The sequence below is a fragment of the Amblyomma mixtum genome, chromosome 9 (assembly GCF_055824585.1).
Source record: "Amblyomma mixtum isolate Tamu chromosome 9, ASM5582458v1, whole genome shotgun sequence".
Taxonomy (NCBI): domain Eukaryota; kingdom Metazoa; phylum Arthropoda; class Arachnida; order Ixodida; family Ixodidae; genus Amblyomma; species Amblyomma mixtum.
The window spans coordinates 68,635,814-68,663,382 of NC_143020.1; the positions used below are offsets into that span (position 1 = coordinate 68,635,814).

The 27,569-nt window shown below is 48.3% G+C and overlaps 1 protein-coding gene and 1 pseudogene across 1 annotated transcript; both read right to left on the bottom strand.

Annotated features, from left to right (window-relative positions):
• Nucleotides 1-3,013: 3,013 nt before the first annotated feature.
• Nucleotides 3,014-7,109, bottom strand: LOC149329544 (uncharacterized). Its single transcript, XM_089562285.1, has 2 exons — nt 6,849-7,109; nt 3,014-4,349 (listed from the first exon to the last, which is right to left on the bottom strand). Exons 1-2 carry the CDS (start codon nt 6,987-6,989, stop codon nt 3,240-3,242), a joined length of 1,251 nt encoding a protein of 416 aa, XP_089418411.1. The 5' UTR covers nt 6,990-7,109; the 3' UTR covers nt 3,014-3,239.
• Nucleotides 7,110-15,826: 8,717 nt separating this feature from the next.
• Nucleotides 15,827-20,793, bottom strand: LOC149329545 (uncharacterized; annotated as a pseudogene).
• Between the last annotated feature and the right edge of the window lie 6,776 nt (nt 20,794-27,569).

Below are 27,569 nucleotides of genomic sequence, written 5' to 3' on the forward strand. Positions count from 1 at the left end.
GATTTCAACTTACTTCAACAGATTTGAACAGCCTGTATGAGGAATACTGCTGGAATACTGTGTGGTGCTGGTGGTTGAAAAGTAACGGTGGATACTGCCTTTAGTTCCTGGCGCAATTGTCGTGTCAGGCTCTCAAAGATCGGCGGGGGCCACGGTGAAGTCGAGTCTTCGCAGGGCGACATCGCGATTGTATTCGTGAACTGCAAAGAAATTCGGCGGCTCTTCGCTTGTTCGAACCGGCGCCATTCTTTGATGATTGCGTCAACCGTCCCACATTCGGTGCGTTCATGGGCCTCGGCCGTCGGCTCAAGGTGGGCAACGTCCCAGGAGGTTCCTAGACCAGCACTCATCCGATCATTATCTCCTCACCTCTTTCATCGTTATGGGAAGCCCTAGATCTTTTCGTCTGTGTTTATGCCTCCCGTCAGGTCTATCGGCACGCCCTGAGTTTCATCGTTACTGCCATTCTAGTTCACGCGATCAGGGTCATCGCTCATTGGCCCCGGGTAGTGTGGCGGACTAGGAAACGACAAAGTGGGCAGTGGCGTGGCTCAGCGCGCACGAGCAAGGCCCGCCGCGATTAAAATCATGCCATCGCCATCTCTCATGTAGTCCTATCCTTAACGCTTCCAAATTTTCACCTAATTATTCCGAACTGATATGGTTTCCAGCCCATTCAGAGAATTCAGGGAACGAGGCAGCCCACAATAAAGCCCGAGGTTTCGTCGATCGGGCAGTGGATGAGTGTGACTCCCTGAATTTCACGAAGGACTCCATATGATCACATGTCATGATCAAACCAATCATTTTAAGCTAGAGAGAAGAACTTTCCCACATCCGGACAAAAGCCTGACTAAACAACAACAGGTTACGTGGCCTCGTCTACAGACAAGATCGATAGAAGTCCCATCACTCGCACATTTATCCTGATCAATACAACCCGAACTGTAAACACTGCGGCCAACGAGCCAACTACGATCATATCATATGGGATTGCAAAATAAAGCCACCTCCGGGTCGTGTAGTTACCGCTCGTTCTCTCGAGCGTTGAGAGACCGTGCTGGCTAGCTCTCACCCCAGAACGCAAGTTCTGGCGGTGGAGTGGGCTGACAAAGTCGTCGAGGGCTATGTATTCTCGAGCACTTAACGCGACATCTTAGCACCAAGCTCTTTCCGACGAATAAAATGTTTTACAATGAATGTAGTCCTGGTTTGTTCGGCTTGCCGTCACGTAATAATACGAAGAACGCCTGAGGAAACTAGACGGTAAGAGGAGGGCAGCTATGGTATTAAGATACTTCTACAGAAACAGTGCTGACTCAGAGTGGCGGCAAAGGACTATCAAACTAACCAGTAAATATGCTGGGAACAAGCTGGATAAAATAAAGAGCTCCTAGCGAAAGGTATAATACAGAGAAAGTTGAAACTTAAGTTAATGGAAAGAAGCATAGTGTAGAACTTTATAGGAATTTGACAATACAAATAACCAAGGAATCTTTCTGTCACAGCTAAAGAGGCAGTTTCCAACTCTTTCAAGCGAGATCACGTTGTCTTACAACGCGAACTAACCAGGGGTTTCTCAGGGACGGCGTTGTGAGTCTCTGAGACGAGAGTGTAATTCCAATGAAGTTCAGTTCCAGCTAACCAAGAACCGTAAACAGCTAACATAAAGCGATACCGGCCGTACTTTCCGCATCGCACTCCACTTCGGCTCATTCATATCCGTATGTGGTATACCCAATCGGAAAATTTACAATTTGAGCTGCTTCTCGAGATCCATATCTCACCGAGTGTTGGCAATTTCCTATTGCATGACATAAAAAGCATTACATTAACATAAGCCCTCAACAAGGGCGCCGTATATTAAAGCACGCCTGCGTTGTCTGGATACCGTTGACGCATTCCTAGAAGCGTCCGCTCTCCTGAGTATGGGACGCAGGACAGCTGTTTTATTCGCACCTTGCATCGTCAATACATCATGTTGCTTGGAACCTTATTTCGGTAAAGAGAAAATAAAAATATGGTATGCCATGTTGGTGGAGCAATAGAAGCTCTGAGCCGCCATCATGGAGATCCGAAGATCTGAATAGCTGCGGTGTTGAGGTTATCAACAAAAAAAACGGGCCAGTGCACTGCGCACAGCGCCTGACCCAAATGACAATACATTCCAGAGAATGCGGGGGAGGAGACGGCCAAAGGCAATACCTCCATTTCTTTGATAGAGTTTGGCAGGAAACTTCAAAACAGCACAGCGTCACTGTGGTCGTACCATATTGGCAGTAATTCTCCGCCGATGTTCGCAAAGCTTGGCACGATAACACGCGAAAGAGCGCTACAGCTGCTGTTTCCTAGGACCTGACGCATTTTCATTTGCCAGGGAACTCGGCTTGCAGCCATTAAATGTTTGCATGCTTCCTGTCCTCACATGAACACACGCTAAAATCGAACATGGTCATTGGGGCACTAGCCTTGATCGCTGTACAAGGCCACCAAACCGCGGAGTGAAGGGCACTACAGGTCCGCGCTTATCTGTCTTTAGTATTTATCTCACAATTTTATCGCGGCTTCCTTGCAAAATAAGAGCGCGTATATCTCTTGCCCCGCAAATACCTACGCAACCACCGTATAGTGTATAAAGGTTCAGGGACGGCCAGAACAAAGGACTTTCCAAAGGAATAATTCAATTGGCGTCATTTTCCGTCCATATTTTCCGCGTTTTACATCGGATTGCGGAATTTCCCTTCCTTGATGTGGGTATTGGTGGCCCCCGGCTTCAATGGCACTGTTTTAAAAGATTGGATTGGCCCATACGCAGGTAGATACGGCATAATGACAGCTTTTTCTCACCTTAGCACATGAACGTGGGAGCATTCTTCTATGAAATATGACGACGAACACGCAGGCTTCATTTATTCCCAGAAATATACCATACACAGCAATGATGGTTAAACTGGGTATGAGCAAAAGTAAAAGCGTTTATTTTCAAACCAATGTTTCGAGTGCCTTCAGAAATTATAAGACGCTTAAAAGCAGGGATATGAAGAACAAAACAGTAATGACGTGCAAAGCAAAGCGTGGTAACAGACATTTAAGCTGCAAATTTATTTTGAAAATAAAATGCTAAATATTGTAGCGCCACGAAGCTTTCTTCAGGTTTGGGGGTATTAACAAGAAAAAAAAGGTTGTTTCTGCCAATTACACGCGCCACTTCCTTGTCCCTGTGCCGTTAGAAGAGAAACTCAAGGCAGGAGCTCCCATTTGACACGAAGCTTGTCGTCCTCAACAAAGCCGTCATTCAGGAGATCCGCTAGGACGAACGACGTCTTGAGGAGATAAACACCAAAATTGCTCGAAGATTCGGGCTTTTTGTAGTTCTTCCAAGAACGTATTGATTTATCCTCGACCTCACGTTCGGCGCCATCTTGCGGGTGCACGAAGCTCAGCTTGATTCTTTGGTCGAATGGCCACAGAACAACGTCGTCCAGGTCGCCTTCGTGCAGCTGCAAGCAAACATGCACAGTAACGGAGTCGCCTCCATTCCAGAAGTATAGGCCGGGTGATATGCAGTAACCACGCAGGTACACCCTCTCGTTGTAATACCAAGCAGTGCCTTCCTTCAGCGCTTTCTCTTCGAGGAATTTCACACCTTTTACAAAAAACTCGCACCGCGTTGCTTGCAGCTGAGCCAGTGTATGCACTTTTGTGATGAAGTCCAACGTCTTCTGACCATTCTCCATCCCTTCTGTTGTGGCTTGCTCCAGGGCAGCGGTGATTTGGGAAATGCTTCCTGCAGTTTCCGTTGTCATATTACCCAAGTGATCTTCCAGTACTTTTTCTAATCGGTCCATCACTGCGGATAGATTCTTTATAGCATCGCTGCGTGTGGTCAAACATTCTTTGATTTCCGCGTTTGACGCTAAGATTTCACGCAAGGTTTCCTTTAAGTTGTCAGGCACTCGAGCTGCCTTTTCTTGCCTTACACCTTCTTTGAATGTGTTGATATCGTGAGACATTTCACTCAGCCTCTCATCGTGCGTGCTACTATAAGAAGTGATTCTGTCGAGATAGTCCTGGATTTCATCCGCCTTCTTTTCAAATGCTCGACTCAAAGTATCAAAAGACTCAATTCCATCCTTGAGGTCGCAGTTGCTTTGGGGTTTCAACGCGGGGTCAGTCAACGAACCGCAAGTTCCCGATCTGATGTGCGCGCACACTTCGCTGCAGAGGACTTTGATCGAACACTTCGGGCACCGAGTAGAGTGGTGCAGACATTCCCTCCGGAAATGATCGCTGTTCTTGGAAGCAGCTGTCACGTAAGGGCAACCACTCACGGTAATCCAGCACTTCACCTGCAAACCAAAAAAAGGTACATTCATTGCAATGAAATTATCTCCCAAACAACACAGTTGATAATTTTTGCGAAGGTAACTCCCCCTGCAATTTAACGTCAGTTATTCCTTGAGTTCAGATGCAGTAGAATCGCTCATTTTTCTTCAACAGCAGAGCTATAACTTCATATCTCCAATGCATGACTGCAGAAACACGGCTACATTTTCTCTTTTAGGCATTCATTCACTTCCACTCCGCATACTATACTCAATAAACTGAATTACTTTTACAATTATACCTTCCTACGGCTCTTCTTGCAATTTTAGTTTTCCCTAAATACAATGACAGTAGTTGAAAATCAGCACGACAAACCGGCATTAGAAGGCCAAAAGTAAACTAACAAGATAAGTTAACGTTCATTCAATCCGGTTTTCGGATGTTTATAGAATTTTGGCAAAAATTCTGTATTTTTTTTCTATATCAATGTACAACCCTTCCGGAACACCAGACGTCATATCTTGCTGAAGAGTAATCGAGGTAGAGCACAATTTATGAAATCAGGTTTTTGAAAAATAAGGAACTTCGAAATTCACTCTGTATGATAAAAGTGTTACGTGTTGCTCGCAGAATACGATGCATGAAATCTAAATGAAGAGATAAGAGTTGTAAGGGTAGGAGCTGTAAACTCATAAGCGAAATTACTGCGGTCAGTTATGTTCAAAATGATGTGCCTTCTCCTTGAGCCGTGCAAGCAAGAGCAGCGGTTACACGCTTACTAAGTCGCTTTGATTGCTTCCACAAAAGCTGCACTCCTTTCCACTACAGTGTCGTAATGCAGCGAACCGCGGAAGCAAAAAAGATGAAAACAGAAGGCTCTCTTCGTCGGGAAAAACAAGAATCAGGTCTTTCCCTCAAGTCGTCAAGGCCCATGATTGACACGTCTCGTTGTCAAACCTTCCTTTTTACCTCATCAAGCTCTGCAAACGTACAGATTACCGGTCTGTGAGAGCCACATCACGCACTGTATAAAACTACCTCTCGAACTTTCTCAGATTCAAACGTACAGCAACAATGGGAGCTATTTTTTATCGCAGAACCGAAAATTGGCGTTCCATCACCAACACGATATTATACACTACTTAACGCCTAGACTTCTTCTAGCATAAATTGTGCATCTGGAGACGCTGAGCTACAAGCAAGCTCAGCGCAATGAGGGAGAAATAAATCAAAACCGTAGAGTGTTTTTAAAAATGCAGGAATACGTATCCGCTTTATTAAACCTTCAAGGCCTTCCAGTGGGAGTCATGGCTCCATAAAGTGGCACGTTTAGTACATGCTCTAAATACAGCATTCAAATATTCGGGATGTAAAGAACAGAAATCAGCCTAACCTCTCCATCGTTTTGAACTACCACGCAATGTGCAGCTAGCCATATTTTAAAAGTATCAGGCGCTTCCCGATCGACCCGTTCCTGAGCGCCTTATCACATTCCACAACGGCCAAAAATAAGACAAGTGTGGTGACATCTAAAGCTTCAGTGAGAATAGTATGTCAGGCTCTTCTCATGCACACATAGGCCCTGCCACTGTACGCGCCAGTGTCATGGGGTCGACATACCAAAGGCGACTAAGCATGGCTACTACCACTTTCTTGCTGGATGATGTGACTGTATTTCTAACATTTTTTTGCAACATGGGATTGCCATAAAACAAGAAAGAAATTGCTATTCGCAACGCGATTGTTTCCCTTGAAACTGAAAAGCAAAGATGAGAGCGTTAATAGCGCGAATGGAAGACCCAAACCTATCACCCTCCCACGTGGCTGGGATTTCCAGGCCTTTCTATAGCGTGGGCTTTTTGAGGTTAGGATGTACAGTCTTGATCAAATAACCTCAGGCAGCTATAATGGCGCCAGGAGCGCCTGAGTTCCTCTATCGATTCGATGCCACCACCGGCGCGCCGCCGCTCGCTTTCTCCGAGGGTAAAGAGGGCGAAGGAAACGTGCCCTTCACTGCCAGGCGTCCTTTGATAACAGCGCCCGTGAGTACTTGCGCGCATAAATACCTGTGAGCACGGCCGCCGAGCTACGGCGTTCCATCAAGCTTCATTCGCAGTTTCCCTCCCCTCCCCTTCTCTTTCCCCATTGTGGAGTAGCAGGCCAAGGCCATGGTGTTTAGAGCAGCCGCAGGGCCCCGATAGCGGTGCGCAGCCGCTACATGCGCAGCGGTCCAAGATTTTTCTTTTGTTGCGAAAGCAACACTGCGCGAGTCGCCGAGCCATTTCGCAGGGCTGAGGCAAGGCCATATCGCGCATGCGTGCCGGGGCCGTCGCCGCTGCCGCGCGCTCTCAAGACATCGTCTCTCCTCGTTGCTTTCGGAATCCTCCAAGTTTAACCAGGTTTAATGCACGTCCGTATTTTATCCTGCTGCATGCGAAGCGGTGGACAACCTAAGACTTATTCTGCGAAATGAAGGGGTAGAACCGCCGGAAACAGCAAAGGGTGAGAGTCTAGTCCCTTACCTCTCTCTCCAGCAGCTCATCTAGAGGAAAGTCTCTCCAGTCGACGTAGTCTTCGTCGTGCCACTCGTGGCCATCGAGAGGACAGACGTGCATCTCTTCCTGGGCGCATTGTTCGTAGCAAGAGTCGCAAAGGACGTGCATGCAGGAAAGCAACGCGGCTCTTTTCCGGACCAGCCCGCAGGCACTGCATACCCTGTTCGTCGGAATGGGCTCCACGAAGCTGAGACGCCTCCAGTCTAGTTCCGGGCCGAAGCCGACGAGCGTGTACTGGGTGCCTGCAAGAGACATCGCTCTCAACGTCCGCTCGCTGCCACGCCACCTGAAAAAAAATATTTTTCCGCCCGGGCGAAGCGGGCTGTTATCGAATTTTATTAGCCTGTGCTTCTCAAACCAACGATATCAGCTGGATCCACTGCCTTTCGCGGGGCGTAGCATCTGTCGCGCCACTTTGCGTTCGTTATCTGCTGTGCTTCAACTGCGATCTCCTTTAGAGCCGTAGCTTCCGCGTTTTTTTTTATCCTGGAATCAAGCCAATCAAAGATTTCTCTTCACCGCGTAACGGTCGAATTTAAATTTCGGGTTTGCGGTAAAAACGTTTATTTCCTCTGAAAAGATAGGGTTACATGGAGGTTGCGGCGGGGTCAGGCTTAGAGCTCTGCTCCTAGTACAGAACTCCAGCGGATCCCGCTGCTGCCATTGCTCGTTCGACCGTCGCCTTTTGGGATTTCACGTCGGAGCAGGCGAGTAAGGTCGCCTCCCAGTACTCCACGGTGGGGTTTGGGTAGGGGTACAGGCAAGGTTGGAGAAGCACGCTCGCACTAAGCGCTGAGTACAGTAGGTCTCTTGACCATCGAGTGTGTGACAGCTCTGTCGATACGAAATGAGCCACCAGGTTTCATGGCCCAAATTTAGACCTGGTGACCTCTGACCTGGGCAGCTAGCTGAAGCACATTAATACCTTTCATAGGAGCCTACAAAATTGATGGAAAGCATATTATTGGCCACTATGCCATGTGAATACAAGTGAATACAAGAAAAAATTATCACCGTACAGAGCGCGCAAAGCATTTGCTCTGCAGTCCATACTGTCAAGCAATACCTGTTCCAATTGTACTCATAAAGCTTTTCACTTCTTTACAGAAATGCTGGTACGGCTTTTGCATGTGAGGACGGCAATAAACGTTACCTTTCAACGGCGATATTTCAACTTATTTCAACAGATTTCAACAGCCAGTATGAGGGATACTGCTGGAATACTGTCTGGTCCTGGTGGTTCAAACGCAATGGCGGCTACTGCCTTTAGTTCCTGGCGCAAATCGTTTTCGGTAACCGCGTGAACTGAGGAGAAATTCGGTGGCTCGTCGCTTGTTCGCACCGGCGGTATTCTTTGGTGATTGCGTCAACCGTCCCGCCTTTGGTGCTTTCATAGGCCTCGGCTGTCGGCTCAAGGTGGGCTACGGCCTGGGAGGTTCTGGGTCTAACGCTCATCCGACCATTATCTCCTAACCTCTTTCATCGTGACGGCAAGCCCTAGATCTTCTCTTCTGTGTTAATCCCTCCTGTCGTAACGTCCTGCGCTTCATCGTCACTGCCATTCTTCTAGTTCACGCAATCAGGACGATCGCTCGGTGGCCCCGGGTAGTGTGGCGGACTAGAAGGCGACAAAGTGGACAGTGGCCCAGCACAGAGCGCACGCGCAAGGCCTGCCGCCATTAAAATCATGTAATCACCATCTGTCACGTAGTCCTATCCTTAACGCTTTCAAATTCTCACGAAATTATTAAGGCAGAAGCCTTAGAAGCACGAGCTGTCGACAGAAATGTCACGCTTTTCAATTGGTCGAAACGGTCGTGACGTCACAGTGCGCGAATTCCAAACGGGCCCAATTGTACTTTGGCTACTAACCATGCAACCAATTAAAGGGATCGTACAGTGATGCTCCAAGTAATTTTGACCAATTGGTCTAATTAACTTTTTAGTCAGACCAGATAAATAAATGAAACCGAGTAAGAAATTGGCTGAGCTTGTGATTCGAACCCCGGTCTCCGGAGTGCGAGCCGAGCACGCTAGCACTCCGCCATGCCAGCCCTTTTTTTTTCTTAACTTCACCATGCCAGCTCGATAGTTCGGAATGAACAAAGGTGCGTCTAGTGAATACGGTGTCTTCATTCACTCCCATCTTCCTCCCTTCCCGTTACGGCGAGGTTTAGGTGTCCACCGAGATATGAGAGACAGATACATTTCCTTTCCTCAAAAACCAATTTACCAACGAGCAAGGCGTATTTGTCCGCGTTTCAGATTGGTCCAAATTGTCGTGACGTCACCGCTCGCGAATTTTGAAGGGTGTCCACCGAAATATGTGAGACGGTTACTGCGCAACTTCCTTTACTCAAATAAAATTTTCGACTAGTGTCTACTGAGATATGTGAGACAGTTAATGCGTAATTTCTTTCCGGAGCCCTCCACTACGGCGTCTCTCATAGCCTTAGTCGCTTTGGGACGTTGAACCCCATAAACCAAACCAAACCTTTGCTCAAATACAATTTTCGTTTTCTTCATTACGGCTCCTCTTTCTTCTTTCACTCACACTTCCTCCCTTGCTGTACGGTGCGACTCAGGTGTCCACGGAGATGACAGAGAATTAGAGCCCCATTTCCTTTCCTCAAAAAGCGTTGCGTTCAAAGGGCAACGCTTCGCGCCGCCTAACGGGTGGTGGCGTTCCTTGGACTCCGCGGCAGCGCAACAACATGCTGTCACGTTCCACTCCTAAAGGCGAAGCTTAAGCGTCATTAATTGGCAGTTAATTAATGCAAAAACAAAATGTGCAGTGAGCAATCGCGTCACAAAATGCAGCTCTCAGGATTTCGCCTTTCACCACTTTAGCCGCTGAAGTTCCTCGTAATTTTCTCGGGATCGGGTCTTACACCGTCGGCGCTCACAACATGGCCGAGAAACTTGAGCTCTTTGTAGCCACAGTGACACTTCTCGGGTTAACTGTCTGCTCGGCCAACCGCAGGGCATCCAGCACGGTCCGCAGGCGTTCAAGTGTTGGTCGAAGGTTTCTGAAAGCACCACCACGTCATCTACATAAACTAAACAAGTTTGCCATTTGAGGCCAGCCAGGACGGTGTCCATCATGCGCTGAAACGTCGCCGGCGCTGAGCAAAGGCGGAAAGGCAACACCTTCGATTCATATAGGCCGTCGCGTGTGATGAAGACCGTTTTTTCGTGGTCACATTCATCAACCTCAATCTGCCAAAATCCGCTTTTTAGGTCCATCGACGAAAAATACTTGGCACGGCGAAGTCTGTCGAGTGAGACGTCGATGCGAGGCAGCGGGTACACATCCTTTTTAGTTATGGCGTTCAGCCTACGGTAAACAACGCAAAAGCGCAATGTCCCATCCTTCTTCTTTACCAGAACAACAGGCGACGACCACGGGCTCTTAGAAGGCTGAATAATGCCGTCTGTAAGCATCTCCTTCACCTGCATTTGGATAGCGTCGCGTTATGCGGTACGGCTGCTGTCGTATGGGGCGAGCATCATCGGAAGTGGACGGATGGAAACAACTTTATTACACCAAAAAATAAAAAATCTTCCAGGGTGATCTCCTACTGGTCCAGGAGTCCACGGGCTTGCGCTTCACGTAAAGCCCGATCCACTAGCCATTCTTGGCCGGCGGGCTGAGCGGTCCGTAAAGCAGCCTCCCAGGAAGAATGAGTGGGATTGGGGATGGGGAGTACTGCCTTTGGGGAAGGACATTCCCAAAGGTAGTGGAAAAGTGTAGATCTGGGCACGCCACAGGTGGTACAATCAGGAGGAAAGGTGGGGTGAAAGCATGAGAGACGGTGGGGGGAAATAAAACAGCCTGTCTGTAATTGCCGCCATGTGGCGCTGGATGAGGGCGACAAGGTACTGTGGGGTGGTGGCAGTGTCATGCGGCTGAGTTTGTAGAATGTTGTAATTTGATGATATGTATACAGGACCGATGTAGCCTCGTTCGCAGGGTTGGGTGCCTGATCATCCGGGGTCCGGGAGGAGAGTTCTCGGGCCAGCGCACGAACGCGCTCATTACCGGGGATCGAGGCATGCCCAGGGACCCACGACAGAGTAACCGTTCGGTCGAGAGAGGTGACTGTGGCAAGAATACGATGTGTTGCCGGCGTCGCCACGCCCTTTAGGTAGTGGCGGAAGTGATGATTCGATGCTTCGTGACCGCCGTTTGCCGCACTTTCTAGGATGATGCGAAGCAGGTTTTGTATTGGAGCAGTAGGGTGCGTAGGTCGCGCTGTTGAGTCGCTGATAGCCCGGAGCTAACATTGATGCGATCCAGGCACGTGTCCGGTTGTACCATGGCCCCGGACGCAAAGCACTCACTAACATCTGCCAAATGGTCAGCCCACGCGATGGCAGTAGCTCGGAAAAGGCGACGAGGTTCGTTCTTAAAATTTGTAATCAGTAGCTCCGACCGACCGTTATGGAGGTGGACAAAGCTGCGGGCCGAGCAAATGCCGTGTGTCAGTAGCAAGGAAAGGTTGCCCTCGGCGACTGCAGGTCCAACACGTAGCCCATCATCGTGTTCAATGCTTGCAAAGACACTGGCGCGTGGCGGGATCAAAACATTCTCACTAAAGGTACCAAGGACGGAGCTGCGTTGACGAACATCGGAGGTGTCGTCGGCTTTCGCTGTTCATAACATACATAAATGATTTATGCTATATCCCTTATACCCCAAAACTAATCATGTATGCAGATGATACCAACGTCTTTTTCTCTAGCCATTCACTCCCGGAAATTGAACATGCTGTCAATAACTATTTGCTCCACTTGTCTACTTGGTTAAGCACAAATAAATTATGCTTGAACATTGAGAAAACCAAATACATATTGTTTGCACCACTAAACAAGCCTAGGAATTCTGCCATAGATATTTTGTTTGATGGTAAAGGAATAGCTCAAGTCAAAGCCCAGAAAATTTTAGGTGTGTGGTTTGAGGAAAGCTTATCATGGAATTCTCATGTCAACAGCCTCATAGCAGACCTTAGTAAAACAATTGGCTGCTTCTTTAAGATTTTCCCACTAATCCCTCAATGGTTACGGACTGTTCTTTATTACTCACTCTTTTATTCCAAGCTTTCCTACTGTGCTTTAGTCTGGGGTACCACTACAAGTCACAACTACACAAAATTAATTAGCCTGCAAAAAAAGTGTTAAGAATGTTTGAGCAATATCACGGCCCACCGGAATTACTGCGTACAAGACCGCTTTCTCTGAAATATAAAATGTTAAAGGCCAATCAAGTTTATTATTTGAAATTATTTCAGTACATAAAGAAAGCGAAGTTTTACAGTGTACGAAACTCTAGTGTAGCTCCTGCATACTCACTTCGTAGGGAAACATTACGGCCACCCAAAGTAAGGACGAATTATGGGCGACAACTTATTGAATATCAAACAGCTAATCTTCTGAACAAAATACAAGAATTAACAGATCTGAGTGCCAATGTCTCTAAGAACACGCTTAAAGCTCTGCTGCTCGAAAATAACTTAGAATTCAATTAATCTGTGATGTTTCTGTCCATAGTTTTATTTTCTGGGAGTGCATTATCGTTTTGTACCTTGCTGGCTGTTGTGTGTTGCTATTATGATTTTGCTATCATGTTGCTAAACTTGCAACAACCATGTTTCAGAATTGTGCTTCTTTGTACTAAGTATTCTGTGTTGGCATGTACGGTCTATTGTTTGCTACATACGCGTTTTTTTTTTCTCGCATAATTTATTTACCCTTTTTTTCCCTCAGTGCTGTGACTTTTTTCTTATTTCCCCCGAAGACCTTGGTGTGGAACTTTTCGTGTAAAACTCTGTTAAATGACTGTTTGTGCCAAACTGTATGCGGGGCAAGAGCCATCGTCAGGCGTTCCGCCTTTTGCTCTTGCTCCTCTTTCTGTATCAGAAAGGAAACAAATAAATCAAATCAAATCAAATCAAAACGTAACGATTCTGTTCCGCAGGTCGATAATGGCACCATTCTCACGGAGATAATCTACGCCCAAAATCCGGTCACGAGAACAGTCGTGGAGCACCAGGCAGCTCACTATGAACGTCGAGTACGTGATCGGGACCCTAGCCGTGCACTGTCCAAGCGGAGCAATGACATGGCCCCCCGCCGTCCGGATCTGCACGCCAGAGCAGGGAGTCGCTACCTTCTTTAGAAGTGCTGCAAATTTGCTAATAATAATTGAATACTCCGCTCCTATGTCCACCAACGCGCTAATGCTGTGACCATCGAGAAGCACGGGTATGTCCAGTGAGAATCGGTGCTTTACTTCACCCACTGTCGTCGACAGAGCTCTACCATCCGATGTCGGCGGCGTCAGGGGGTCTTTACAGCGTCGATATCCAGCGACCACGCCCCCAGAGGTCGCTGTCTTCAGTTTTCCCGGCGAGGGCTGGGCGAGCGGTCCGCCATCGCTCGCGAGAAGTTCTGCTGATTCCGTGAAAATAATGATCGGCGAGGTGACGGTGATCGGGACTGACGGCGCGCCATGGACCACAGGGGTGGCCGGGTCACGTACTCCTCAATCGCAGGGGGCCTTTGGCCAAATCGGGGTCTTGGCGCATCGGAGGAAAAACCTTGCAGGCCCAGCTCTCGGTATGGGCACCGGCGGAACAGGTGCCCGGGCACCCCACAATGGAAACACAAACGCCGCCGGTCAGGGCCACGCCAGACATCTGCTCTGCGCAGGGATCGTCGATCACTCCTCGGGATGTGCTGCACTGGCTGCACGGAGGGTAGCGTGCTGGGTTCGAACTAATGCCGCTGGATTTGGGGCAGGGCGGCGTAAAGCGTCAGCATATGTCGGGCGGCAGTAGTCTCTCTGGATGGGCTGTGTAAATGCTGCTGGATTTGGGGCAGGCCGTCGCAGAGCTTCAGCGTACATCGGGCGGTTGTAGTCGGTCTCCATGGGCTTTGGTTCGCCGCTTAGTAACGGAGGCCTGATAGCTTGATGCACCTCTTCGCGGATAACGCCCATAAGGGAGCTAGCCGTTGGCTGCGACTTACCACAGACCTTCGCTAGCTCTTCACGGACGACAGCGCGGATCATGTCACGGAAGAAGTCGGTATTGCTGCTTAACGCCGGGAGAGACTCCGTAACAGAAGAAGCAAGGACTGGCGAATCGTACGCGGTGGAACGCTGCCAAAGGACCTGCTCCATCGTGACAGCCTCTGCTAGAAACTCAGAAACAGTGCTTGTGGTGCTGCGCACGAGGCCGGCGAAAAGCTCTTCTTTAACGCAACGTATTAGCTGGCGCAGCTTTTTGGCTTCCAACATGGCTGGATAAGCCCGTCGGAAGAGGCGCGTCATGTCTTCGACGTACATCGAAACCGTTTCGTTGGGCATTTGCATGCGGGACGACAGGACGAGTTCAGCTCACTCCCGACGATCACCGCTGACGTACGCGGCGACCAGTTGACGTCGGAACTCATGCCATGACAAAAAAGTGTTCTCGCGGTTATCGTGCCACGTACGAGCACCGCCCTCCAAGCTGAAGAAAACGTTCCTCAGTTTGGCGGCGTCATCCCATTGATTAAATGCGGCGACACGTTCAAACTGGAGGAGCCAATATTCCACGTCCTCCAGCTGAGTACCGTGAAAAAACTTTGGTAGCCGTGGGTTCTGGCCGGTGTAGTACGCGGCGCGTTGCATGACTGGTCGAGGGGCAGGCGCCGAGGTAGAGTCAAATGGCATGAGCTGAGGAAGCAGCTGGCCAGGCGCCGAGGTGGTCTCCGGACACGGGACTACGATTCTATTCGCACATTGCATGGTCAATACATCATCCTTTATTTAGGTAAAGCGAAAACAAAAATTTGTTATGCCATGTTCGTGGAGCAGTGGAAGCTCTGACCCGCCATCATGCAGTTCAGAAGATCCGAATACCTGCAGCGTTCATGTTATAAACAAAAAAACAGGCCAGTGCACTGCGAGCAGCGGCTGACCCAAGTGACAATACATTCTGGTGAATGCGCGGAAGGAGACGGCCAAAGAAAATACCTCCATTTGCATTGATAATGTTTGGCACGAAACTTCAAAACTTCCCCGCGTTACTCTTGTCGTACCAAATTGGCAGTAATTCTCCGCGGATGTTCACAAAGCTTGGCACGATAACACGGGAACGAGCGCTACAGCTGCTTTTTCCAAGTATCTAAGACATTTTCATTCGACATGGAACTCGGCTTGCAGCCATTAAATCGTTACATGCTTCCTGTACAGGAAGACACGCTAAAATCGAGCATGGTCATTCGGACAGTAGCGTTGATTGCTGTACAAGGCCACTCAACCGCGGAGTGAAGGGCAGTACAGGTCGGCGCTTATCTGTCTATCGTATTTATCTCGATTATTATCGCGGCTTCACTGCAAAATAAGAGCGCGTAGCTCTCTTGCCCTGCAAATATCTACGCAACCACCGTACAGTATTTAAACGTTCAGTGACGGCCAGAACAAAGGGCTTTCCAAAGGAATTCAATTGGCGGCTTTTTCTTTCGATCTTTCGCGCGTTTCTCATTGTATTGTGGACTTTCCCTTGCTTCACGTGGTTATTGGTGGTCCCCAGGCTTCAAGGACACTGTTTTAAAAGATTGTATTGGCCCATAGGCGGGTAGATACGGCACAATGATAGCTTTTTCTTAAGTTAGCACATGAACGGTGGAGCATTCTTCTATGACACTTGATGACGAACAGGCACGCTCCATTTATTCCCAGAAATATGATATACACAGCTATGACTATGAAACTGAGTATAAGCAGACGTAAAAGCGTTTATTTTCAAACCGATATTTTACGTTGCATCAGAGATTATAAGACGCTTAAAAGCAGTGATATGAACAACGAAACATTAATGACGTCCAAAGCAAAACGCAGTAACTGACATTTAAACTGCAAATTTATCTTGAAACAAATGTTACATATTGTAGTCGCCACGGTGCTTAATTAAAATTGGTTGGTATTATCAACAAAAAAAATTATTCCTGTGCCTTTAGAAGAGAAACTCAAGGCAGGAGCTCCCACTTCACACGAAGCTTGTCGTCTTCAACAAAGCCGTCATTCATTAGATCCGTTAGGAGAAACGACGTCTTGAGGAGATAAACACCAAAATTGCTCGAAGATTCAGGCTTTTGGTAGTTCTTCCAAGAACGTATTGTTTTAACCTCAGCCTGACGTTCGACGCCTCCCTGCGGGTGCACGACGCTCAGCTTGATTCTTTGCTCGAATGGCCACAGAACAACGTCGTCCAGGTCGCCTTCGTGCAGCTGTAAGCAAACATGCTCAGTAACCGAGTCGCCTGTTTTGTTGATATCCAGGCCGGGCGATATGCAGTAACCACGCAGGTACACCCTCTCGTTGTAATAGCTAGCAAAGCCTTCCTTCAGCGCTTTCTCTTCGAGGGATTTCAAACCCTGTACAAAAAACTCGCACCGCGTTGCTTGCAGCTGAGCCAGTGTATGCACTTTTGTGTTGCACACCAACGTCTTCTGACCATTCTCCCTCCCTTCTGTTCTCGCTTCCTCGAGGGCAGTTGTGATTTGGCAAATGCTTCCAGCAGTTTCCGTCCTCACATTAGCCAACTGATCTGTCAGTTCTTTTTCTTATCGCTTCACCCCTGCATAAAGATTGTTTTCGGCGTCGCTGTGTGTGGTCAAACATTCTTTGATTTCCGCGTTTGACGCTAAGATTTCACGCAAGGTTTCCTTTAAGTTCTGAGGATTTCGCACAGCAGCTGTCAGTTCTTGCCTTACAGCTTCTTTGAATGTGTTGATATCATGAGAAATTTCGTTCAACCTGACACCGTGCGTGCTATTATCAGCAGTGATTCTTTCGAGATAGCCCTTCATTTCATCCGCCTGCTTTTCAAATGCTTGGCTGAAAGTAACAAAAGACACATTTCCATCCTTGGGGTCGCATGTGCTTTGGGTTTCCAAAGAGGCGTCAGTCAACGAGCCGCAAGTTCCCGATCTGAGGTGCGCGCACACTTCGCTGCAGAAAACGCTGTTCGAACACTTTGGGCAACATGTAGAATGGTGCACACATTCCCGCTGGAAATGGTGGGTGATCACTGAAGCAGTTGTCGAATGCTGGCAACCTTGTTCTGCATTCCAGCACTTGACCTGCAAGGCGAACAAGAGTATTTTCATTGAAATCACCATTACGTCTCCAACTATTGATTTCTTAATTTGTTTTTAAGGTAATTCCTGCTGTGATTTCACGTCAGCTCTTGGTTGGGCGCAGGGGCAGCAGAATCTTGCAGCTTTGCTCTTCAAAATCTACAATTTTATAGCTGCAACACAGGAATGGCAAAGACACGGTTGCGCTTCCACTTCTACACGTCCACTCACTCCGACTCCTAGTAGTGTAATTCATGAACTAAATTATAGTTTTATATTTACACACTCCTGTCCCCTATATCACAATTTTAGTCCTCCCTATGCGCCCCGATTTAGCTCCTTCTGCCTGGCGACTGACGTACATAGCAGTAAATAGCAGTAGCGAACAACAGTAGACACCATCTATTTCTATTTGCGCGCATGCTGCATATATGGCAGCGTTCAGAGAAGGCTTGGTTTTTTCGATATCTTTGTGAGCTTCGAATAAGAAGAGAAAAGAATTTTGGACTAGGACGATTTCCTCCAATAATACACTCGCCTCCATGGGAGCCCTCGGAGAACTAGCGCCATGAAAATGTACCTTACTGCACATGAAAATGCGTCGCTGCATTTCCTGCAGTACTCCAATGCAATGGGCAGCAACGATTAACCTGCGGTAATTTTGTCCGTCTGTCCACAAAGAACCTGAATTACAATAGAACATCGACCTGCGTAACAATATCACCCACGTATTCATAAGCCCAGACTAGTTTGATGATGACACATTGCGTACCGTGCATACACAGCAGCATAAATCCTAGTACAGGATATCCATGTGGTCCGCCTGCTCTCGGCAGAGCATGGGCACAGCCTTGTATGTGCGCGCTGTATATATGGTCGCACGGGTAGGATCATGAGATAGCGTGCTGTCCAGGTAAGCTGGGTAGAAAGCGTTCAAAAGGTGGTAGACCAAGAAGACAGCTTAAGAAAACACCTACGCCTCTTGGAACATCAGTCAGAGAAACGCAACGACGAGATTCCTACCGCATGACGGAATGCCTGATTGCCTTTTATTTCATGTAAACCTACAACCGTACTTGATCACCAGACGTCAATTCATTATGACGAATAGAAAACAACGGTTTGTGTGGTAAGGTTCTGAAAAGTAAACTTCGACAATCACATTACCTCCTAAATGTATTATGTGTTGGTCACGGGATACGATACACGAAAAGGGAAAAGAAAAGATTTTCATCTTTGGAAGCATTAATGAATTCAAACTATTTGAGCAACCCTGCGACAGATGTGTGTTGTAAACCCGTAGGCAAAAATATCGTGGCTTAATCCGTTTTGTTTATGTGCCTTCGATCGGGACCGAAACCATTCCCACTGTTAGAGAAATAATTCAGCTGCAATGGCAGTTGCTCTTGAAAGACAACTGTGATATGATTCAAAAACGTGCTTGCGACAATAGCGGCAACACGCTTACCCAGTCGCTTTGATTTCTTACGAAAAAGGTGCACTCTACTGCATACAGTACCGCATTGCGGTGGACCACGACAGCAGAAAGATGAAAACAGAGGGGTCTTTTCATGGCGAAAAAGCAGAAATAGGGACTTTTTTACCCTCTAGTCGTCAGCGCACCTGACCGAATGGGCTTGTTGTCCATGGTTTTTATTCCCTCATCTAGCATTACAAACGTTCAGAGTAGCGGGCTGTGGCTGTCAATTGAGGCACATCATAAAACTATACCCAACAGCATAATCAATCGGCCCAATATTGGAAATGGATGGTTTCGTTCTGGTTCTCTGTAGGACCGAACCCTTTTTCAATACATTTCTAATATTGGGTCAATTACCTGCGCTGCTTGGGTACCTCTCGGACCTTCGCGGATAAGAAGGCTCATAACCATACCTTTTATTTTTGTCTTTTAGCGTGATGTAAGGAAACATATTACGCACAATGATCACCTTTAACTGCTAAATACTTTTTTTTCACACACTTTTGATCACTCACAAACTCGCAGAACCAGAAAGATTGCGAGCGTGTTCGGCGAAACTCGGTCCATACCTTACAGTGCCTTAAATATTGCAGAAATACCTGTCCCTGTGACGTGACGTTAAGATATCAGAAGAGGGCGGAGTGGGTGAAGGAACAAACGCGGGTTAATCATATCCTAGTTGAAATCAAGAGGAAGAAACGGGCTTGGGCAGGGCATGTGATGCGATGGCAAGATAACCTTAAGGGACATTAAGGGTAACGGAGTGGATTCCAAGAGAAGGCAAACGTAACCGTTAGGTGGGCTAATGAGATTAATAAGTTGGCGGTGATACTATGGCCGCCATTGGCAAAGGACAGGGTTAATCGGAGAGACATGGGAGAGCCATTTGCCCTGCAGTGGGTGTAGTCAGGCTGATGATGATGATGATGACGTGTCCTTTCCTTCAAAGCTTCGAGACGTCCGAGTAATCTCTGCGGCTCTGTAGTACGGCTTCCATAGTATATCCTATCTATTCAGCGTACAAAATAATCAGCAAATGAGAGCAGCATTCATTCAACCATTTCCACAGCGCCATGCAAGTTAACCAGCCATTTTTAACTGTATCGGGCACTGTCGAAAAGCCAGTTCAACACCGCCTCATCGCCGCACACAGCGGCGAAATCAGCGAGATTAGGCGAAGCGGTGAAAGCTGCTGCTTCAAATAGTCTCCTCTGCCCGGCTCTTCCCACATGCACCCAAAACCCCCGTCACCATTGGTGCCGTCGTCATCGGACAGCGAAAGCACACGCGACTGCGAGTGGTTATCGCTGCTCGCTTACTGCATGATGTGGCAGTATTTTTTGTCCGCAACACGTATTCCCCGCAAACATCAAAGAAAAGAAAAGAGCAACGCAGTGAACGAAAAACGGAGCTTGCAGAAAGAATAAAACGAAAGCGAAATTGGCAAAGAAGGCAAATAACTTGATTGGCTTGCGTGAAAATGAAAAACAAAGGTCAACTTCTGGAGTGACCATCCCGAATTAAAGATCACGGAACACATTTTGCGTGGTAAAGATTTCCATACGGTGTCTTGGGGCGGGCCGTGTTAATGTTAGGATACACATAAATCGTTCCGCGGTGTCCTCGTTTGAATGATCCCGCAAACTCTCCTGTCGGGGGCTGGTTTCTATTCATTGCATGGATACATTTTGACGTGGACATCGGGAGTTAAGGCAAGTACTCTCGGGAATTCAAAGCGGAGCACACCGGAGAAGAAAATAACAGACGAAAGAACGCGCTACCAAGGCACACCGCAATACTGCGCTGTACAAAAATGGAGTGAAACTTTCGGTAAGCTTTTCGGTAAGCAATCAGAGCGACTGGTTCCGTCTGCCCACTTCTTGTCTTGCGTGTGGCACTGCAACTTCTTTTGCAAACATTACGATACTTTTTTCATGCCAAATAGAAACGGGGAACGATAGTACAAGAGAAGGGCGTAAGTTCCGTGACTAACCTCTCGTCTCTGCAACTCGTCTAGAGGAAAGTCCCTCCAGTCGACGTCCTCTTCGTCGTGCCACTCGTAGCCATCGAGCGGACAGATGTGCATCTCTTCCTGGGCGCACTGCTCGTAGCACGAATCGCACAGCACGTGCACGCAGGGCAGCAATGCGGTCCTCTTGCGCACCAGTCCGCAAGCACTGCACACCCTGTTCGCTGGAATGGTCCTCACGAAACTCAGAGGCCTCCAGTCGAGGTCCGGGCTGAAGCCGACGAGCGTATATTGGGTAGTGGCAGGAGGCATCACTCTTCGCGTGCGCTCGCTTCCCCGCCGCTTGAAAAACTGCAATTTTTTCGCCCTCGCCGTGGAGGCTCTTATCTATTTTGTTTTGTAGGCGGTCGCTGGGGCAACTAGCAGAGCGGTATCCGCTGCCTCTTGCGGAACGTATCGCCTGCTGCGCCGGATTGGCGTTCGTTATCTCTCGAGCTGCAGCCACAACATCCTTTATACGTAGTACCTTTAACTCAGGCGGCTTTCTTTCGGAAGGGATCAATCGAGTAACAAATTTCTGTTCCCTGACTAATTTCGGAAATAAAATTTTGCAACATATTACAACATGAAGATGCTCGATGTGTATTGCAGCTGGCGCTGATGGGCCATGGCGTTGTAACACTGAATAGTAATATTTCGTGGTTGCAACTTTGCCGCCGAGGTGCGCGGGTTTGATTTTCGCGGTTTGCATCTCGTCCATGCAGGAATTTCGATGCCAGCGAAAGGACAAACTTTCCGTTCAGAACTGTCCCAATATATATATGTTGATAGAGTAGTGGTATGATCGGATTGCTACAGCGTTCGCCACCAAGGCACGACTTAAAAACCGACAGTCTTAGATCAGGATATTAAGAGCAATAAATCCTTCTGGCATTCCGGTGTATTTAAGAAAAATAAAAGATTTGCACACATCTAGTCTGTACCGTGTGAAATTGATGTCAAAATCAAATTTGTGCGGTGCAAGCTGCGACACAGAATTCTATCAGTGTGGATAACAAAATATTTCAGGTGATAATTTTGTGTACGTTGTCACCGACACGTTATAATGTCGTGGGGACATGCAAAGTCTTCAAATGACCTGCGTCAGCTTTCACACACCTGGCACTGTAATGACTTACTTGGTGTTTCTTAGCTTATTTTAACGACGATGATGATGGTTTTATGGCGCAGGAGCATCTGCGGCCAATTTACAGACAGTGTCTTCGTCTACACAAGGTGGGACAAAGCGCCATCTCCTGATCATTTCACCAAGAATAAGACGAGCACAACGCAAGTCAAGACAGGCAGCAAACTTTATTGGTGCATTCTGATAACGCCTACGGTTGACCTAGGTCTGGGAAACAAGGGCCAGTCGAAAGCCAGGGCAAAGCTTCTGCCCCTTTGTTTCATCCGTGGGTACATAAGGCCGCTTCCGCCTAATTTGGCAAAGTGCTGCTTGAAATTGCACAACATAACCATACTTTTCTAATGAGGCTGTCGGCAATTATTACCTCTAATATTCGCGAAATTTTTACCGAGAGGACAATCTGCGACCTAACAACTATTGCTGTCAAAACTAATCATAACGACCTTGCAAGAACTACCGAGACAAGGAAGATCTTGACTGAGTAGCTTAACCAGGAGAAGAGCCAATTCAAAAGCCGAAATTGCCGTTCACAACTAGCTGTGGATTTTCTAGAGCAGCTAGCTGCATTCCGCTCAAAGAGATCGTGACCGCGCTGTAAAGTTTTTTTGTAGGGACAGATCACCGCTTGGTGATGACGACGAGCCTGTGTCCACTAAAGAGGGAGCTTTTTTTATCTTAAATGGTCATAAATTTTATACAGAAATTGCAACCGCTTGGCGTTTTCGTAGTAAACAGCAGTGACTTGGAGGCAGTTTTTGTCACCCGGGTCCGTGAGCCTAAGCTCTAGCAATGGCTGCTTCTAAACGGTACTCCCGGTCCACTTTTCAAACAGTCTTGATGGCACAAGACCAATCGGTTTGCGTGAAAAGGATAGGCCGTCTTTGAAACCAGTTGTCCTAGGAAAAAAATGTGGCGTGTTTTCCCGCCCACAGTCATCAGCATCTTCAGAAAGAGCAATACACATACCCAGCATTTCTCGACAAAAGCATTTTAGGACGGGAAATCTTTATTGATGCAATTTGTTCGCATAATGTAAGATTTCACTATAACAATCAATATATCAACACATCACCCGATGGCAGACGAATTTTTTTTCTATTAACATATTTGCTATCATCAAAACCGTTCCCCATTGGATTTGTGAGGCAGTATACAGTTCGTTGCGATCGATGCAAACACTATAAAAGGAAGATTTTCTTACGTAACAAAAGAATGGGCCATTACCTTGAATAAATACCTAACAGCATCTTCCAATTTCCCAATTTTCAAAATTTTTGTCCGAGAATGTTGGACATGATCGATTTGCACAAAAAAAAGTATTGAACGCAAGTCGTCCTCGTTTTCACCTTAACCCTCAAATTTATGGATTGCCGCGCCCGCCCACAAACCCTATCGCAATTCAACGGTAATAAAAGCTGAGCCAGAATGAAATACATAGTCTGCAAAAAAGCGCCAGCAAGTAGGAAAGGAATTTCGTAACAGTGCTACTTTTGAAGTCGTTGCAATAAGTTTACAAGAACTTCACTGCTTCAACGCAAGAATTCATTACATATCGATACCACAAAAAGAGGGACATGAAGAACTTAAAGTAAGGATGGCCCATACAACAGCTAGAAATCGAAGTTGTAGCTCTTGCTACTATTCGCGATTCCGGTCGTTTGTGTGCCTCGTTTTGTACATTAGCAAAAATTAATTTATAAGTACATGACATGTCTTTTTCTTATGCTAAGATCTTTTGCTCTCGAAAAGAAAGTTTGACTCAGTGTGAATCACTGGGTTCAATGATATTATATTCAGTAACACTTAATAACTTGCGACCCCGAAAATTAAGCCGTACTCAGTTTGTATCCTTCAGATTTTTCTTACAGGCTGTGCAGCGTTCACCGTCCTCAGACTAAAGTTGCTCCCTCCTCGTCGGCGGTTGTCACGCCAACTTAAGACAAGAAGAGAGCGTCAGTGGAGCTGCCATTCGACAGGAAGACCAGCGTCAGCTCACATTCAGTCGTTCTATGACAAATAAAGAGCATTATGAAATGCTTTCCAAACCTTTTAGCGTCTCTCACCCGACATGCGCATCTCGCTCGCACGGCCCCCGGAGGCGCTGAAGCAGAAGTTCTCGTTGTTTGTTTTTTTTTTTTGTGCCTCTCCATACATCCTCGCTGTGTATTGCACGCTACGAGCTAAAACTGAACGCATTTAAGCAAGATGTTCTACCCCCGAGCACATAATAACAGGACACCCGTGCAAGCCATCACGTAGCGTTCATAGCTGCGATGGTGGTGATTTCTTTTATTCTCCCAAAACAGGGGACCAGTCCAAGGACCGGTTGCGCTGGCTTAGAGGAGGTCGGCGGGGATCCCTTGGGATGTCGCGGCCTCCACCGCGCGCTGGATAAGCCGGCGTTGGTCTGCCGGCTCGGAAGTACGCAGGAGAGACTCCCACGTCTCTGGGGTGTTTGGGTTGTTTGTGTTGTGATGTGTACAAGTCCACACCATGTGTATGAGAGTGGCTGGAGTTGAGCAGTGTTTGCACATGGGGTCTATCTGTTGCGGAAAAATCTTGCTGTATAAGAGGGGGTATGGAAAACTGCCAGTTTGTAGTTTGCGCCATTGGACGGCCTCGCGTCTTGTTAGATCACGGTGTGCGGAAGGATAGAGACATCTTTCGAGCCGGTAGTGCTGTAGTATGTCCGTGTAAGTGGTGAGTAGAGAAGCGCGTGAGATATTAGTGTCAGAGGAAGCAGGGAGGCCGATCACACACTCTGCTCGGCAGCTGAGATCTCGGGCGAGTGTGTGCGCCTGTGCGTTTCCGCTGAGCGACTCGTGGGCTGGGGCCCAAAGAAGTAAGCGAGAGTTGGAAGAGGGTGCAGTAGAAAGGAGAATGTGTGACGCCTGGCAAGAGATACGGCCAGCATCGTAGTTGCGGATAGCCTGTTGAGAATCACTGATGACGACTTTGGTATTAGGGTCAGCTAGCGCTAGCGCAATGGCAACCTCCTCTGCTGCGGTGACTGTTTCTGCATTGCGAATGCTGCAGGCTGTGTACCAGCTGCGGTGAGGGGCGAGAGCTACCGCCACCGTCGCTGGCTTCGAGGGATGGTAAGAGGCGTCCGTATACGTGACGTCCGGACGTCCGCTGAAGCGTTTCTCGAATTGACGTGCACGGTCGGCCCGTCTCTCGGCATGGTGTTCCGGGTGCATCCGTTTGGGAATGGGAGGGATGCGCAGATTTTGGCGATATTCCGGGGTAAGTTCAGCATAACTTGGGGCCGCTCTCGGTGAGGAGATCCCAACTTGCTGCAGTACCGCTCGGCCAGCGTGTGTGAGTGAGAGCCGCTCGTATTGGGCAGTGAGGGTTGCTTCAATAAGTTCGCTCACGGTATTGGAGATTCCGAGAGCCATGAGCTTATGCGTAGCTGTGGACATGGGAAGGCCCAAGGCCGTCTTGTACGCTTTTCGGAGTGACGCCTCTAGCCGTTCGCTTTCGGCACGAGTGAGACGAAGGTAGGGTGCAGAGTAGGTGATGCGGGAGCAGATGAAGGCTTGAACGAGGCGCAGGAGGTTGGACTCTTGCATACCATGATGCTTATTGGAAACTCGCTTAAGGAGGCGTCCGATCTGTACCACCGACTGGTCGATGCGTTGGAGCGTGGTGTTGTTGCTACCGTTGGCCTGTAGGTGTAAGCCCAAGATCCTGATGTGATCTGTACGAGGGATCGGGTTACCTTGCACCTGGAGGTTGATCTCAGGATGTATGTTTGGAGGGCGTCGTCCCGGGGACGGGATGATTATATACTCTGACTTTGTCGCCGAGCAGGTGAGGCCAATTGTAATGAGGTAATCTCCGATCCGTTTGATTGCGGTCTGGAGAGTCTCCTCTATCTGGCCGTCACTGCCGTGCGTGATCCAAAGTGTGAGGTCGTCAGCATAAATGCTGTGGTGCAGGTGAGGGATGTCGGCGAGTAGCTTGGGAAGGCCTATTAGTGCAACGTTAAAAAGCATCGGCGAAAGCACGGAGCCCTGGGGCGTGCCGCGGTTTCCCGGAGAGATGATGGAAGGATCTGCCGTGCCGGTGTTTAGTTGTACTGTGCGGTCGGAGAGGAAATCTCGGACGTACGCATACGTGCGATGTCCGACACCGAGAGCCTGAAGTTGTTGAAGGATCGCTTCATGAAGGACGTTGTCGAATGCCTTGGCAACATCGAGGCCGACGATGACTTTCGTGTCTAGTGTACGTTTCATGACCACCTGATGATGGAGAAGAAGCATAATGTCCGTGGCCGCTAAATGAGGGCGGAAGCCGAACATTGTGTCTGGTAGTAGATGGTTGTCCTCGAGGTATCTCAAGAGTCTGGTGTGGATAACGTGTTCCATCAGCTTCCCAACGCAGGACGTGAGAGAGATGGGGCGGAGGTTGGCCAAGGTTGGTGGTTTTCCCGGCTTGGGGATGAGGACTAGATTCGCGCATTTCCACTCCTGAGGGATGGTACCGCTGGCCCAACATTCTTGAAGATAGTCGGTAAGAGCATGAATGGATGCGTCGTCCAAGTTCCTAAGAATTTTATTTGAAATGTGGTCGGGACCCGCCGCTGAAGTCGTCTTGAGGCGATTTAGTTCTGCTCGGACCTCCGCAAGAGTGATTGGAGCGTCTAGGCCGGGATTGTCAGCGCCCTGATAGAAGGGGAGGTTGGTTGCTGGTTCGGGGCGGATGTAAGTATTTATAAGCTCTTGTTTGAGCTCGTCTGGCGTGCCAGGATACTGGTGGAAGACTCGCTCGAGCTGTTGGCGTGTTTGGAGTTTGCCTCCAGCTGGGTCGAGTAAATGTCGAAGGAGGTTCCACGTGTTACGAGTGTTTGGAGTCTTGTTCATCTGGTCACAAATGTTGTGCCAACTCTGTCGAGTGAGTTCGAATGCATAGTTCTCGATATTCGTGTGTGCGCGCGCCAGTCTACGTCGGATATCGCGGTCCCATTTCGGAGTGGCAAGTAGAGCTTCGAGCGACTTCTTGCGCTCCCATAGATGGGCGTAGTAGCGGTCGCAGTGGGGAACTGTGTCCTCTAACTCGACGGTTTTTGTGGCGTCGGCCACTTGTTTGACAATTTCGGTTGTCCACGCCTTGATGTTAGTAATAGTGGGATGTTTGTCATGCTGTTCCCTGTGCATCCGGAAAGAGTCCCAGTTAATCACCTGAGCCTTCCGTGTACATTGCCTGGTGGGCTCATGTATGACAATCTCGAGCACAAAGTGATCACTCCCGAAATTTTCGTGAGTGTGGCACCAAGTAGCTTTAACTGCGGAGGTCGTAAAGGCAAGATCCGGAGTTGTATCTCGGTGTAGGCCCGTACCTTGTCTAGTGGGGTAGGAGACGTCCGTGATGAGGGTCAGCTGATGCGTATGCCAGTCATTCCAAAGGCGTCGGCCTTTAGCCGAGTCGTAGTGGTAGCCCCAAGCACGGTGATGCGCGTTGAAGTCACCGAGGATGAGGAGGGGTTGTCCCTGCGCTAGCTGCTGGGCTTTGAGGAAAAGAGGACCGAAAATATCTCTACGGGCTCGGGGAGGACTATAGACATTAATTACAAACAGACTAGTGCGACGCTTGCGCGAGGGCCGAGGTAATATTTCTAAGAAGACGTGTTCGGGGAAAGTTGGATTTAAATTGTGTTGGAGGACAGTGAGATTACGTTTGACGAGAGTGGCTAATCGAGGCTTTACTCGTTCCGATAGGTATGTAGTGTAACCGGCAAGTTGCGTGTTCTTGTCGCATTCCTGTAGGACTATTAGTTCGGGGCGATCACTCGCGGTGAGGAACTGCTCGAGGACCGGACGCTTACGCGCGAACCCGCGACAGTTCCACTGCCAGATGGTGGTGTTACCCGAGCTGTTCGCCATGATTAGGCTGGGAAAGCTGTGGGGTTGGAGCGGGTGT